Source organism: Heterocephalus glaber, unplaced genomic scaffold (genome assembly GCF_053883595.1).
Source record: "Heterocephalus glaber isolate CG9 unplaced genomic scaffold, H.glaber_assembly_v1.0 deba00001606, whole genome shotgun sequence".
In the NCBI taxonomy this organism is placed as follows: Eukaryota; Metazoa; Chordata; class Mammalia; order Rodentia; family Bathyergidae; genus Heterocephalus; species Heterocephalus glaber.
Window position 1 is genome coordinate 38,320,988 of NW_028258377.1, and position 16,874 is coordinate 38,337,861.

General features: G+C 41.2%; 1 protein-coding gene across 2 annotated transcripts in view; it reads right to left on the minus strand.

Annotated features, from left to right (window-relative positions):
• Hspa4 (heat shock protein family A (Hsp70) member 4) overlaps positions 1-16,874 on the minus strand; it is a 46,851-nt gene that overhangs the window by 13,690 nt on the left and 16,287 nt on the right. For both annotated transcript variants that reach the window (XM_004836584.4, XM_087194971.1), the window contains exons 4-11: positions 16,314-16,436; positions 12,650-12,749; positions 11,685-11,818; positions 9,140-9,384; positions 3,876-3,952; positions 1,738-1,889; positions 695-801; positions 62-195 (exon numbers count right to left, since the gene is read on the minus strand). In XM_004836584.4, the coding sequence (XP_004836641.1) occupies positions 62-195; positions 695-801; positions 1,738-1,889; positions 3,876-3,952; positions 9,140-9,384; positions 11,685-11,818; positions 12,650-12,749; positions 16,314-16,436 (1,072 nt within the window). The remainder of the gene's footprint in view (positions 1-61; positions 196-694; positions 802-1,737; positions 1,890-3,875; positions 3,953-9,139; positions 9,385-11,684; positions 11,819-12,649; positions 12,750-16,313; positions 16,437-16,874) is intronic.

Genomic DNA, 16,874 nt, shown 5'->3' on the forward strand with positions numbered 1-16,874 from the left:
GCTATCCCAGTTCTCCAAGTACATACAAGCTTTTGCTATTTCAATTCTCAACTCTACTCACCAATTGCAGAGTCTGGGTAAGGCAAATCCTGAGGAGAGCTATAATAGGCCTCAAGAGTGAAAGGTTCCTTTCTATAAAAGGTGAGGACTTTAGAGAAAGGAGCAGCATGATTTTTTGGAAAGACTTCACAGTCACTAAATAGAGGAAAAAGACAAAAACATACAAATTTAGGATGTTCCTAACTCTTTGACCAATTCTGGGTTTGCTATTATTGTACACTTCTAGTTTCTCTCTTATTGGTTGGGTTTATTTCCACATTATGAACTTCCAAGACTCCATATGCACAGTCAGCTAAACGGGGTGGGGTGGGGTGGGGTGGGGTGGGGGTGCTGGGGATTTGGCTCAGTGGTTCCGCTGCCTGCCTTGCAAGTGCAAGGTCCCAAGTTCGATCCTCAGTACCAAAAAAAGAGCAGTAAACTCAATCAGCACATAGAAGACACCGATGATTTTGGCAGAATCAAGGAGAGGAATCTAAATAAGGACACTAATTTATTCTGACTACAGTAACTGATCACTTTGCTCCATGGACTATGGCAGAATATGACAACTTTGCGTAAACTGAAAAGGAGGCAATGTATTACTCAGACTTAATTCATTAACTCTAAATATCAATACGATTAACACAGGTATTACCTTGACCCTTCTTCAGCTGGAGAATTCCATCTCAGAGATATTGGATATGGCACCACATCAGTAATACAGAACTCTCTGACTTTGAAGGCAGGTGACAAGATGGCACACTAGAAGAGTAAGTTTTAAAAATTCCATTTGATAAAGTACAGACATTGCCAGGGATTTAGCTCAGTGGTTCTGCCGCCTGCCTCGCAAGCACAAGGTCCAGAGTTGGATCCCTGGTACCACACACACACACACACACAAAAGTACAGACATTATGAACTGATATCATAGACTTACAAATAATAATTTGACACCATCACTGGTGCTCACCTTTTTTGTATGTTTGTTTGGTTTTATTTTTTTCTTGGTTTAAGACAGGGTCTCGCTACACAGTTCAGGCTGGCCTCGAACTCACAGCAATCCTCCTAACTCAGCCTCCCAAGTGCTGGGATTACAGGCATGGGCCACCATGCCAGGCTCTCATTTTTAAATATTTGCATTAATAAATTAACAGTGTCTAAACAAGCAGTTTTACAGACTGATAAACTTCTATCAGTCAAATTACCTTCATGTCCTTACTATTCCTTTTTATTTTTCCATTAACCCTCAAACCCTTATTTAATTGATATACAAGACTATTTCACAGACAAGAGAATATGCTAAATTCTAGCAGTATTTCATCCTCAGAATTATCCATATTTCTACCACATTTCTAAGTCAATTTATTCATCTCCTAAGGCATTATACAGCACTATTCCCTTCATGAACATCATCTCTGCTACATTTTAAAAGAAAGTTTCAGCGAGGCTGGGGATTTAGCTCAGTGGTGCCACACCTGCCTCACAAGCACAAGGTCGTGAGTTCAATCCCCAGTACACACACACACACACACACACACACACACACACAGTTGCAGAGTCTTACACCCTGAGAACCTCAACCTGGCAGGGGAGACACCATGACCATCCCGAGATCCCCTGAGCTAACTCAGGTTATGAGGCAGACACATAAACTACTGTCACCTTGTTATGGCAACCTAGCAAGGGAAGAAACCTCACCTGAAGTGCACAGCCTCGAGTGACAGCTTCATCAGCATTTAACGTCGTACTGAGCTCTTTACCGAAGTATTTGCTAATCTTCTCTTTTACTGCAGGGATTCGTGTAGCACCACCAACTATCTCCACTGCATAAATATCTTCTTTCTTTAACTCTACGTTAAAACAATTAGACATTTAGATGAAAGGAATCTTTAAATCATTATAGATTGTTTTATAATGAAATAAAAGAGCAGTCAGATCTTACTCACAGACTTGTAACCAAACTCCCCCACTCCCTCACCCACCACCACACACACGCACACGGCAGGTACACAGCATCTGGAAATCAGTAGGTGTGAAGAGTGGTGTAGCAATAGTGGGATTTAGGTGACATGGGCCAGGCATACCCTACGTCCTGCAGGCCCTTAAATATCAACAGTACAATCATTCACATACGCTAGCTGTAAACGGCTTCAAAATATTAAGTCACCTGACCTGGCGCAAAAGAAAGAAGAGTATTCACAATCACATCTAGTGACACTAGCATAGCTTAGATTAAAAAACAGGTACAAAGACTGCATGACAGTACAGACCTATAATCCCAGCACTTGGGAGGCTGAGGCAGGAGGATCACCATGAGTTTGAGGCCAGCCTGGGCTACATAGTGACTTCAAGGCCAGCCTGAACTACATAGTGAGGCCATCTCAAAAAAACAAAAATAACAACACCTACACACACATGCACACACACACAAAACCACAGGTAAAGTAAGTCCCTGATTTATGAACGAGTTCAGGGAGAGTTTGTAAGTCAGATTCATTTCTTAGTTCGACAAAGTTGAGTCTTATACACCTTTGACACAAATATACAATGTAAAGCATAAAAACCAAACACACACACCAGAAGTACAGTAAGTCCGACTGTACTGTACTGCTACTGTATACTATCCCACTCTACAGTAATGCAAACAGCACAATTGCAACAGTGTCCAGCAAACACGTGAGCTACTTCCTTGATTTGTTCACATCTAGGATTCTTAACATGAGGTCCATCCCTATCTGTGAAAGTTTGCAATTCGATTGTGCGTAAGTCACGGACCTACTGTAGTCTCCTACTAGAACGTAAGAAGATACCATACACCAAGGCCCTGTAGCTCAGTGTCACCACTACCTGTGGTTTTCCTGATCATATTTTATCTAACACCCACTGACAATTTCTTGAGGAGGACTATTTTTAAAAACGGGCTGGTCCTAAGCTACACAGTGAGTTCAAGAGCAGCCTAGTGAACTACATAGCGAGACCCTGTCTCAAGGCAGGGGTGGCTGGAGCCAGGTGTAGTGGTATGCCTACAGTCCCAGCTACTCAGGAAGCTGAGGCGGGAGGAATTCCAGGCCAGCCTGCACAACATAATAAGACCCTTTCTCAAAAGCAAAACAAGGGGTGCGGGGGGTGGGAGGTATCAATCTGACTTAAGACCTAAGCCCATGCTGAGCTGACAGTGCATCTCAACATTGAAACAGTTAGCAACCAGCAGCACACGGTGTACTGCACAGAAAATACTGTCTCCAGGAAGACTTCAGAAAAGTGACGATATGTTCCTAAATGAACTGCCACCTTTCAGCACCCTGCCCAGTGAGGCGGTTCCCACCCTGCAGTAATCCCAGCTACTCAGGTGGTTGAGGCGGGAAGACTTCAAGTTCAAGGCAGCGTGGGCAATTTAGCAAGACCACGTCTCAAAATAAAAACTAAAAACGGCTGGGGATGTAGCTCAGCGGTACAGCACCCCTGGGTTTGAGCCCTAGTACTGCAACACAGCCTCCTCTTGCTGTATCTCTTTCCATTAACCAAGGATTCACTGACTGAAAAGCTTAGAAGACTATCCCATCAGCACTCCAAAAGCCAATTTTTAGTAAATTACTGAAAAGCTTATACCCACCTTTGAGTCTCAATTAGATGTCTAAGAGAAATTTTCTGAGATGTTTATCAAAGATTATTTTGGGGACAGAGGCATTCCAGAGGGAAAATAAAGATCAAAAGAAAATAAGGAGCTCAAGTAGTTCACAGCACAAGTATCTGTATGCTGCCTGGGAGGAAAAGAAGATGCTAATACTTTCCAAAAAGTCTGAGGTACACAGAGGACTCCTCACAGAAGTACTTACTGGCTTGCTCCAAAACGCTACGAAGTGGTGGCTCCACTCTAGCTAAGAGGTCATCACACATCGCCAGAAATTTGCCTCTGTTGGAAAACAACAGCAGTTAAATCACACCCCACTTCATGTGCAATAGATGACTACAATCAAAAACCAGGCAGGGCCAGGGATTTAGCTCAGTGGTTCCACCATCTGCCTCATAAGCACAAGGTCCCGAGTTCGATCCCCGGTACCAAAAAAAAAAAAAGAAAAAACATTAAAAATCGGGGCTAGAGGCTTGGCTCAGTGGTATGAGTGCTTGCTTAGCATATAAGGCCCTGGGTTTAATACCCAGCACATTAAAAAAAAAAAAAAAAAAAGGAACAAAAGATTATAGGAAAATGGCAGCGGCAAATGTTTTCAACAGTTTCTTTTTAAAAAGCTTTACTTAGTTGGGATTTAGCTCAGTGGCACCGTGCCTGCCTTACAAGCAGAGGGTCCTGAGTTCGATCCTCAGTACCAAATAAAATAAAATAAAAAGTTTTACTGAAACATAATTCACATACTACAGAATTCACCTAAAGAGGGGACTGGGGATTTAGCTCAGTGGTTCCGCCGCCTGCCTTGCAAGTGCAAGGTCCCGAGTTCAATCCCCGGTACCAAAAAAAATTCACCTAAAGGGTTTAACTCAGTGATTTTCTTTTTAAGATACTAGAGATGGAGCCCAGAGCTTCACGCATGCTGGCAAGTGATACTTCTCATTTTTATTTTCAGACAGGGCCTTGCTATGCTGCCCAGGGTGATCTCCATCTCCCAATTCTCACATGTCAGCCTCTCAAGCTGCCACTTGGAATTCAGTGAGACCTGTGCGACTATCAGCATAATCGATTCAAATTATCACCCAAAAGATATTTTCATTACCCTGCAATGTTCTTTTCCACAACCCTTCACACAGGTCTAATAAACAACTCATATACTTTTTGTCTTGCTAGATTTGCCTATTCTAGATATCTCGTATAAATTGAGCTATACAATAACTGATCCTTTGAAACTGGCTTGTCATCACCATAATGTTTTCAAACTTCATCCACAACTAAGTATGTACTATGCACCATTTTCTTATAAACTGCCAAATGATTATCCATAAACTGCCAAATGATTATCCACGGTACGATAAAGCCGCATTTTGTTTACTAACCAACTGATGGACACTGGTGTTATTTTCATTTTTTTACCTATTACAAATGGTGCTGCAATGGATATTCACGTATGAGTTCCTGTGTGACACCACACACACACACACACACACACACAAATGGCTGTCGGGCCTGTACTCGCACCACTCGGGAGAGGCTGAGAGAGGAGGATCGCTGCGAGTTGGAGGTCAGCCTGGGCTACAGAGTGAGTTCAAGGTCAGCCTGATAGCTGAGATCCTATCTCAAAAAGCACAAGTAGGGCCTGGGATTTAGCTCAGTGGTTCCGCCGCCTGCCTCTGCCTCGCGAGCACAAGGTCCTGAGTTCAATCCCCAGTACCAAAAAAAATTTTAAAAGGCAGAAGTAAACCACGGACAGCCACAGTTTCTCCTTGCTATCTGCTCTGTAAAAGGCAACTGAAGAAAAAATGGCATACAATGTACCTGAAAACTCAAACCTAAGCAGGCCCGTGTGGAAACAGCAGGCAAAATCAGAAGGCATCTGCATACTCTAAAACAAGACCATAAAGAGTCCTTGGTAAGGGACACAGGGACAACAGCAAGATGGGCCCAATCTACAGTTCCCTTCAAGGGAAAAAGGAATATATTGAGGGAAAACTGCAACAAGAAAATCTAAAATGAGCAGGGCAACAGCAGTGAAGACAAAGGAAGACATGAGGGAGGGAAGGCAAATCTCGGAAAGTTAAAAAGCCACATACTTTTTAAAAAATTTCATAAGCTGGGTACATTGGTACATTCCTGTAATCCCAGTACTCTGGGAAGCTGAGGCAGGACTGCAAGTTTAAGCTCAACTTGGGCACCTTTGTGACTTAGCAAGATCTCGTCTCAAAATTTAAATAATAATAAAAGGGCCGGAGATGTAGCTCATGATGTAGGCCCTGGGTTCAGTTCCCAGTAACACACACATGCACCCATGCATGCACAAGATTCCATGAAAACAAGAGGATGGCCTGGAGCAGTAAAACAAGACAGGCCCTTACACTCCCTCCCAGAGGCTCAGGAATGCTTATTTCACCTAAAAATAAAGAGTAAGAGAACAAGCACATCCATAGGGACAGAAGGTGTATTAGTAGCTGCCTGTTTCAGAGGGAAACTGAGAGTGACTACAACAGGTCTTTTGTGGGGTGACAAAAACATTCCATAATTAGACGGTGGTCACTGTTGAACAACCTTATGAATATACTAAAAATGATTGAATTTTACACTTCAAAACAGTTTTAGGATCTGTGAACCCCATTCAGAATAAAAAATGGTACAGAAAATAATACATCAGGGTTAGAAAAGAATTAACAAGTTTTTAAAAAACAAATGTTAGAAGTGAAAACTAAGCAGAATGTATACAAGAACATGCCCACTAAATAACGCTATGAAGGACTGAAAAAGAAAACAGCCACAGAAGATGGACAAAGAAGACCCAACATAATTACACAAGTGTTCTCAAAGGAAACTAAAGCATGAAAACAACAAACAGAGGGCTGGGGATTTAGCTCAGTGGTTCTGCTGCCTGCCTCGAAAAGGTAAGGTCCCAAAGAAAAAGAAAAGAAAACAGAACAGACATCATAATTCAAGAACATTCAAATTTTAAAATGTGTAATGGTGTGAAACTACTACAAAGGCACAGTTTACCTGTGGAAAACTGGTCCAAAACAACCAACACCAAAACATACTACAGTAAAATTATTAGTCTTCCAAGGGGAGAAAAAAAAACCCCACCAAAAACACCTGAGTATCTAGGCAAAAGAGAACAAGTAATGAATAACAGAAAAGTAAGCTGTCACACTTCTGACAGCCAGACCACACAGCAAAAGAAAACAGACTACCACACTATTTAAGGCACTCAGGTGAGGAAACATGAGCTAAGAGTGTTCTGGCCAGTGAAGAGAACTGTAAGTGTAAACGTGGAGACAAACTATAAAGTGAAGGAACACCACCACATGTGCTGGTCTTCAGGAATCCATAGGAAGCCATAGGAATCTATGGCAGTTTGCTCCTTCGGAGGCTGAGGCAGAAGGATCATAAGCTGGAGGACAGCATGAACAACTTAGCAAAACCCTATGTCAAAATACACTTTTGCTTTTGGGGGGTTGTTATTTGAGACAGGGACTACTTGCTAAGTAGTCCAGACTGGCCTTGAACTCACTATATAGGTTCAGGCTGGCCTCAAACTTGGGGCGATCCTCCTGCCTCAGCCTCACAAGTGCTGGGATTTTAGGCACGCACCACCATGCCAGACTTTTAAGTAGTAAATTTCATGGTGTGTGAGTTTTACCTCAATTTCTTTAAAAATGAAAAAGTTAGATGAAACATTATAATGTCACAAATAATCTGGTGTCGTTAATCTTAAAATATAAAGACTACTGGGTTAATGACTAAATAAAGGCTATGAAATAGAGCATATACCCAGGCGCAATGGCACACACCTATAATCCCAGCACTTTGGGAAGCTGAGGCAGGCGGGTCACAAGTTCAAATTCTGCCTGCATAACTCAGCAAGACCTTATCTCAAAAAATAAAAGGGACTGAGGACTAGCTTGGGACTAGCTCTATGACTCTCGAGAGGGAAGAAGGAAAGAAGGGAAAGATGGAGGGAGGGAAAGGAGGAAAGAGAGAAAGGAGGAGTAGAGAGAGACAGAAATGAAAAAGAGAGTAACGGATCTATGTTCTCACAGTGCCAACACAGTGTCATCTGTTTTTAAAAACCAGCACATAGGCAAACCAGTTTCTACTTAAAGGGTATTGATACGGAAGAGTTTTAGATAACTTAATAGACTGAATATTGAGGTAGTTGTAGAAGCAAAATAAGTAATGTGTTCTTTTAAGATTCGCTTTTCCTTGCTTAAGGTGAGGATTATCTGACGCTAACCTGTAACTTCATTAACCTAACAAAGTTACCATGCTAGGGTGAATTTACAATGTAATATGGCCTATCTTGCATCTGTGACTTGTAAATAGGAACTGGAATTGTATTTACACATAGAGACCACTAGGGATGAGATAATGGCTAAAAAGGATATAAAAAGGGAAACGCTGAACAAAGAGGGTGCGGATACTGGCCAGACTGGTTTCTGGCAGTCCCGCCCGCTAGTGAGAAGAAATTTTATTATTTTATCCGAATTCCGTGTCTCTGTGTTATTTCTTTCCAAGATTTCTGCAACAGTATCACTTGGCCCTGTAAACATGTAACATCTCCCTAACAACTTCTGAAACACACTGGCTTAGCCACTGTCTCTAGAAAACATATGTGCACACACACAAAAACCGCTGCTCGATAAAAATGAAAGCTATTACTTTCATGTAAGAGAAAGGACAAGTAAAAATTTGGATACTAGGCAACAGTAAACGCTGTCTCCATTTTCTAAGGATCACTGAGACAGCTTTCTCTAAACAAGCTAATGCTCTTGTCTAAAATCTATCAGCAGAGTGCTCGCTTCAGCAGCACGTATACTAAAATCTATCAGCAGAGCTCACAGCTAAAAGAATAACTCACTCCTATCATCAAAGCGACACAACCAGGCAACAGTAACACTGAGGTTTTCTTTCTGAGAATAGCCCTAAAGGTCAGTTGTGCACAATTCTTGCAGTGTTGCACAAAAACACCTGTTGCTATCAAGTGATACCGAACCACTGAAAAAGAACAATTTCTTAATCAATGGCTAAATTAAATTCAACCTAATTCTGCATTAAGCTCTTTGCCCTCGTTTTATGAAAACTGATAACTCACATATGTTTAATGTATGTATATGAGTCAGAACTACTAACTTCGTAGAGTATTTACTCAAAACAAAAACATTAGCCTCCACTAATAATCCAACCCAACCTTAACATAGTTAAAAACTAAGTCCCAAATGGCCTAGATCTTTTAACCATAGAACTGAAGTTATCTTTTCTTTTCTTTTTTTTTTTCGGTACCAGGGATCGAACTCAGGACCTTGCACTTGCGAGGGAGGCACGGTGCCACTGAGCTCAATTCCCGGCCCTGAAGTTATCATATTAACAATCATAATTTTAACAATTAAATAAGGTTAGTAAGTTTTTTAAAAATCACGATTCAGTTTAACATCAAAATAGGAATACTGTTACCTATTCATAGTTCCAGATACATCAACATCATTCATAAAACATTCAATGCTCAAAGGGAGGTCTGAAGCATTTGCACTCATCAGTTTCTTGAGTTTCTCACACTCTTGAGATAGTCGTAATAGTGCACGGATTTTAGACTTTATGTCTAGCTTGTATTTCTTCCCAAATTCTTCACAGAAGTGATTTACTAACACCTCATCAAATTTTCTGCCTCCCAGTGTTGTGTCAAATGCTGTAGCCAAAACCTTAGAAAAAAAAAAGATAATTAATCCAACAATTAACCATTAATTCTAAAATCTATCACGATACATATATAGATTATTCAGAAAAAAAGCAAGTGTGCATTTCAAGGTTGAAACAAGGCAACAAGCATGTGTCATTTAATCCCTGGTAAACCTATCCTGAAAAACAGACACTGCAAATCCCTCCTTTACAGATTACGCTGCAGATCTAGACAGGTGACACACCCGCAGGCCATAAAGCGACTAAAGTTGTGGGGGTAGAATTTAAAACCAAAACTTGATCTCAAAATCCATGCCTTCTCCACTCTGCTGATCCGACCCTCACAGAAATTATACATCCCGGGACAGAGCCCGGATGCCACACACAGTTCTAGTCTTACCGCTATCACAAAGCTGTGAGTAATGTGAACCGCTACCCTAAGCAGTTTACTACCAGAAAGATACTGAAGCCCTGGCGACAATTCGGTCTCTATTTCGCACAAGTCCAATAAGCTTATTAGTTTCTAAAATCTGTAGCAGATTAGATGCAAATTAGATCTAATTAAATTCAATAAAAGGGTAAATAAGTAGTAACTAAAAACAATCTCTTCAAAGAATCCAAAATGCCATTAAGGAATTTAATATATTAACTGGAAAAACATAGGACAAAGAACTGAATACAACAATGATTTCAATTTTGCTTCTATTAAAAAATTAGGGGCCGGGGATTTAGCTCAGTGGTGCCACTGCCTGCCTCCCAAGTGCAAGGTCCTGAGTTTGGTCCCCTGTACCAAGAAAAAAAATTAGAACAAGCCAGGCAAGGTGGTATACACCTGTAATCCCATCTAGTCAGGGGGCTGAGGCCCAGGCAGGAGAACCACAAATTCAGCCCAACTCAGGCAACTTAGTGAGACCCTGTCTCAAAATGAAAAACAAAAAGGACTGGCAATGTAGCTCAGTGCAAAGGCCCTAGCTTCAATCCCCAGTACCACCAAAAAAAAAAAAAGAGGGGAAGGAGAGAGAAGTGGAGAGGTGAAAGGAGAGGGGAGAGGCAGGAGGAATACACCGAACTGTTAAGAGCATTAAGATTATGAATAACACCTTTTCTTTACACATAAATATTCTCCAAGTTTGGGGAATTTTTTAAAATAATGAGTATTTTTATAGTTAAATTTAAAAGCAATCAAAAGATTTGTAAACTGACAGGTAAAACCCAGCAGTGAAAGACAATTTAGAAACTAAACACAGATGATCACTGACACTTATCATTCTGATCCAAAACTGGGCTAAATTACAGCCAGAATCTTCTGTTTAAAAGGGTGAAAATATAAAATGGATTTTAGAAATACTTTTATTATAGTTTAAATACTGAGAAATAGCCATCATCTATAGCTGTAAACATCAAAAACTTCTCATTTCTTAACCAAGATTTGCTTCTGCTTTAAAAAGACCTAAAACAGGCCAGAGATTTAGCTCACTGGTTCCGCCACCTGCTTTGCAAGCACAAGGTCCCAAGTTCGACACTTGGAACAAAAAAACAAAAAAGACCTAAACAATGTAAACCAGAATATAAAGTGGAGCCAAGTCTATTTTTCAAAGAAAGCAGGACTACTCAACAAAGAGTCTCAAAACTACCAAATACTTACTTGGCACTAGTCCCTCTCCCTACCAGTCCCAAATTTTGGGAGAGGAGCCAATTTAGACCTTGGTACCAAGAACTCTGATACACAACTCAACTAAAGCAAACATTAGATAAAAGCATCTTAGTCAGATGGAGGACTGATCTTATCCTTTACTGTGGAACTACCATAAACCAGCAAAATCAACTGAGACTATGTTTAACCACTGAGCTACTTCCCTGGCCCAGACTCGGGTAACTGTAGAGCTTTTTCCTGAAGGTCTGTTTACTGCACACCATGCCATGTCTTTTCCTCCCTCCTCACTACTGACAATGGAACCCTGGGACTCACACGGTAGGTAAACCCGTTAACACTGAGCTACATCCCCAACTCTTTGTTTTATTTTTTGAGACAACTTTTCACTACATTGCCCAGGCTGGCCTCAAACTTGTGATCCTCCTGCATCACCCTGGGCAGTACAGTGGCTGGAAATATAATCATGCTCCATCCCACCTGGGACTATGACAATGCTTGATGAATTATTTTGGACCTACAATCGTCATTCTCCTCTACAATAATTAGTTTCTACTTCAGACGGCTCAAAGCAAGCTTCCATTAGTAACACAAAACTTGTTAACCACTTGTCTTTCAAAAATGTGTAATTACCACACTTATAATAATCTTAAGGAAAAAAACTATACTTACTTTCAGTTTTCCTCTATTAAATGCACATACAGAAACTTGATAAGCAGAATGCCCCATGTCTACAAAAACTACATTTCTTGGTTTCTCTTCTAAGGCAGGAAGATCTTGTTTATAAATTCCATATGCAAGAGCAACTATACAAAAAAAAAAAACCACAATGGTAGCATCTAGGTAATAAATAGAATTTATTTAAGTAGAAAAAACAAGTTTTACATATAGGAATGGGATTGCATCATGTATTATACCTTAAATAGAATAAAATTCTTTATAAGCATTGCATAATTTATTCATGAGGAACATTAACTTCAGAGAGTTAAAAGCTGACAATTTCCCATGAATTATGACAATTGTCCAGACATTCCTTCCTCCATTTCTTTCTCTCTTTTTTTAGTACCAGGGATCAAACTCAGGACCTTGCGCTTGTGAGGCAGGCGCAGTGCCAGTGTGCTATATCCCTGGCCCCTTCCTTCCATTTCTTAAACACTTGTGCCTTGTTACATTCCTACGTGCTCACCAGGGATTTAGCTCAGTGGTTCTGCCGCCTGCCCCGCAAGCACAAGGTCCCAAGTTGAATCCCTGGTATCAAAAATAAAAAAATTTTTACAAGTTTCTCCACTACATTCCTACATACTCAAGCCCTGAGATGCTTGGTACTTTACCCCCCTATTCCTGATTATACCAGTCCACAAGTCAGATAGAAAACCTTGAAATTAAAGCACTGCCACACATACAGTAACTGTGCTCCTTTTCAAACAATACCAAAGTGTATACTGCAAGCGTACAGAAGAAGTACTGCTGACATTAATTCTTCATATATGACACAGTATCCAAACACACTATGACAAACAGGTTGTAAACAAGAATGGCAGCCCTCCAAGCAAAATAAAGAGCAAGGAATCCTGGTTTTAAGACCCTACAACTTTCAACACTAATCAAAGGAGCAAAAACATGTAGTCTCATCTTACCTGCAGTAGTTTCATTCATCAATCGCAGGCAATTGAGACCAGCAATCTGTGTTGCATCCATCACTGATCGTCTTTCTGCATCAGTATAGAAACAAGGAACCTACAAAAAAATTTGCAAATTTATTACATGATGAACATTTCATGAGTAAAATCCTGGACCACCGTCGAATACCTTCAGCAATTTATTCTATGTATGATCAAGAAAGTATTTCAAACCATTAGAAAAAGTTACAATATTCAACAAGAGTATTGGGACAAATGTATAGTCATATACTGCATTACGTTATACATTACATAGCAGATGACAATTACAAGACCTGAAGTTTTTTTAGTATGAAGGCCAGAGAATGCTGTCCTTACAAAGGTCTGCCTGCAAAATTTACCCTTGCATGGCACTGAAGAACTCCACTGGCAGTGTAAATACCGAATAGTTTCACTAGTGTGAGAAACTGATAATGTAAACAAGAGTTAAAATGATTAAAATGAATAATTGATAATTTGAAATAGGAAAAAAGGTCCAAAGACGAAGGAGTGAAGGGAGGGGAAGGGGGAAGGAAAAGAGGAAAAGGAAAAACTATGAGAAAAGAAAAAAAAATGGAAATGAAATCTATGTAAATAGGGAAGGGTGGAGGGGGTGAAGGCCACACAGGTCATGGGGAAAAAAATAAGAACCAAGATACATCATGTACAGGTACAAACACCCAATGAGAAATGTAAACGAATTGTATACCTAAAGTGTACCAATAAAATGTACCCATAAAATTAATTTTTTTTAACAAAAGAACTCCACTGGCATCTAGGAACTTATTAATAAAGAGTTCCCCCTAAGTTAACTTAAAAAAACAAGAAATCCAGACCAGGGATTTAGCTCAGTGGTTCCACGGCCTGCCTCGGAAGCGCCAAGTCCTGAGTTTGATCCCCAGTACCAAAAAAAAAAAGAAAAGAAATCCCTAACTGGTTAAGAGTGGCTCACTTGGCCTAAAATGTGACACAATCAATGTAGCTTATGCTGACAACCTGATCTTCTGGGACTCTAGAAGCTTGGTCCATGCTGGGTACAGGGCATCTATGTGCCTGAATCCTAGAAAAAAAACCCTAGGCTTCTCCACTCAGACCAAATTTTCCTGGTAGAGGATACTTCATGTTAGCCCACCTTGCTGCTGGAGGGAGGAGTAAGCACATTGGGCCTGACTCTTGAAAGCCTGTGCCTCATTTCCTCCAGAAGCTGTGTCATGGTACCTTTTCCTTGTTGATTTTGCCTTGTATCCTTTCACTGTATAAAGCTTACTCCAAGAGTCCAGCTATATGCTCAACCTTCCTAGCAAATCACTAAAGCTCTAGTGGGGTCTTAAGGACCTCCACACAGAATTTTTTTAACTGGAAAGTCACTCAGGCACTCCACTATTTCACATTAAGTTTTACTTCCAACATCATTCAGATGAGATCAGGTGCATTCAGGGTGGTGTGGCCAAAGACAACGTCAGCATCATTCAGAATCGAAGTTAAAGGCATGAGATGAAGAAATGGGAACAAATCTGGGGACCAATGCAAAGGTGTGGCACATGTGAGAAACACAGTACATCAGCCGCTGAGAAACCCAAGTCATCAACTCGGCGCTGTTGGCGTAGCATTTTTATTCTTCTTTCCATCCCCAAAACATGGTACATAGCTATGATCCAATTACTCCCAACAATTCTACATTACGAGATAACCAAGGAATTACCAGGCTCTGAGAAGGAAAAGCAACCTTACAGTGCTTGCTTTGCCAATCAACAAACTAACATTAAAACAACAGCAGGGCTTGGGGATTTAGCTCAGTGGTTCCACCCTGAGCCTGCCTCCCAAGCTCAAGGACCCGAGTTCAATCCCCGTACCACGAAAAACAACAACAACCACAAAAATTATGAAGCTAAACTACCAGGTAACAATGGCAGGAGGAGGAGGAGATTCAGTGGCAAAGCCAATAGCTACTAGAGACTCCACCATATTATAAGCATGCATGTGGTGATCAAAATACAGAGTTAATGCTTCATTTTTTTTTTTTTTTGGTACCAGGGATCAAACTCGGGTCTTCGCACTTGTGAGGCAAGTGGCAGGACCACTAAGCCAAATCCCCGGCCCCCTATTTTTTGGTACTGGGGATCGAACTCGGGTCCTTGTGCTTGCACAGCAGGCAGCAAAACCACTGAGCTAAAAGACCCATTGCCATTAATTCCCCTCCAAATCCTCCCCTTCACTTTGAGCACACTTAGCCCATCATTCTTACCACTTTCTGAAGCAGCTCTGGGACATCTTTCATGCCTTTCCAAGGTGCAACTGAAACTATGGGAAATGCTGTCACGCTATGCGACCACAGGCTGTGTGGAGGATGAAAAGATCACCCGGAGATGACTTACTTCAGTCACTGACAGGCCCAGAGGGGCTGTTTCTCCACCAAGAGCACCCAGCCATCAGGAGACTCTGGGAGAAGAAAAAGCCACCAAGTGGAGAACTCCCTGGCTTGTATTTACGATATCAGTCTAAGGGGGGAAAGCAGTTTGGGCCAAGAGCTATCTCAAGGCTGGGAAATGGGGGGGGGGGGGGGGCAGACACAACATACTTTATTAATCTGAACTTCCGGTTGTTCATTCAATTCTCACACAGCTTGTGTGATTTTACCCCATAGTTTATGCCCCAGAATTTAATTATTTGTTCTCACAGAGCCTATGTGCCTTTTGCCTCGCAGTTGGTGCGCTTTTGCCCCACAGTTTAACCACTCAATCCTCACAGAGCATATGCACTTTTGTCCCACAGTTTAATCATTCATTCCTGGCCAGATTCCCCACAAAATGCTGCTACCAAGGGCCAGCTAACAAAAGGCACTTATAAAACATTATAGTGAGTCCTCATCTACCTTGTTCATCAGATCTGGCACCACATGACTTCTGGCTCTTCCCCAAAGTCAAAATGACCATGGAAGATTTTAATTCATTCAGGGTACAGAGCATGCGACGGCAAATAAAGACACTCAAGAAACAAACAAACAAGAATGACTGGATAAGTGTGTTCAGAACAACCGGTAGTATTTTGAGGGCAATTAATTACTATGATAAATGATTTTTATTTCAACATTCGCTGTATTGCTCGATCACACCTTTTAACAAAGCTACATTTAGCCAGGCTTCCACCCAAACGGGAATACAGAAGAGATGAGGCTAGGTCTCCTGCTCTTGGTACAGACAGCAAACAGAAATGGAGAAAAGACAGCCATTTATACTTGGGAACATTCAACTGATACAAACAAGTAGCTGCCCTATGCCAGGTACGGCTAAGTACTAAAGCAAATCAAGAAGGGGTGGGATTGGAGAGAAGCCATGACACACAGACAAGGCTTACACAGGCCCAATCTACACTGGAGGTAACTGTTACATCCGGAGACAAAACAAAACCAAATTCATTTGTTTTTATTTTTTTGTTTTGTTTTTTGAGACAGGGCCTGAGTATGTAGCCCAGGCTGGCCTCAAATTTGAGGTGGTCCTCCTGCCTCAGCCTGCCAGGTGCTGTAATTACAGGAGGGCACACCACCACACCCTCCTGCAAGATGGAAACAATTTGATTTGCAATCAGAAGTTTCTTTTCTGTGCTTCTTGATCAAAGTTCCTAAGTCAAATAGGATCAAACTCACCGAAACCACACAGTCAACAACAGGCTTCTTAAGAACACTTTCTGCTGTCTCTTTTAATTTGGACAGAAGCATGGCAGTCACTTGCTCAGTGGTAAAATTCCGCTCTTCTTCCATATATGTCACCTGCAAGGAAACAAAACAAGCCACAGTACGCTTCATCATATCCTAGTCTTCTAACAGCCTAAAATGAACAGCCAGGAGCGATGGCACAGGCCTATAAGCCCAGCACTCTGGGAGGCAGAGGGAGAATGAAAACTTTCACCATCACCCTCCTAAAAAGAGAAAACAAAATGGGGGCGGGCGGATTTGGCTCCATGGTGCCACAACTGCCTCGCAAATGCAAGGTCCCAAGTTCAATCCCTGGTACCAAAAAAAAAAAAAAAAAAAAAACTTTTTAAAATACAATCTTTGAGCCCAACCTTGGCAACTTAGCAAGGCCCTGTCTCAATATAAAAAATACAAAGAGCACTGGGGATGAAGCTTAATACAAAGGCCCTGGGTTCAATCCCTAGTACCACAAAAAACCAAAAAAAGTTTCTAGATAAAGCCCTACCCTGGATG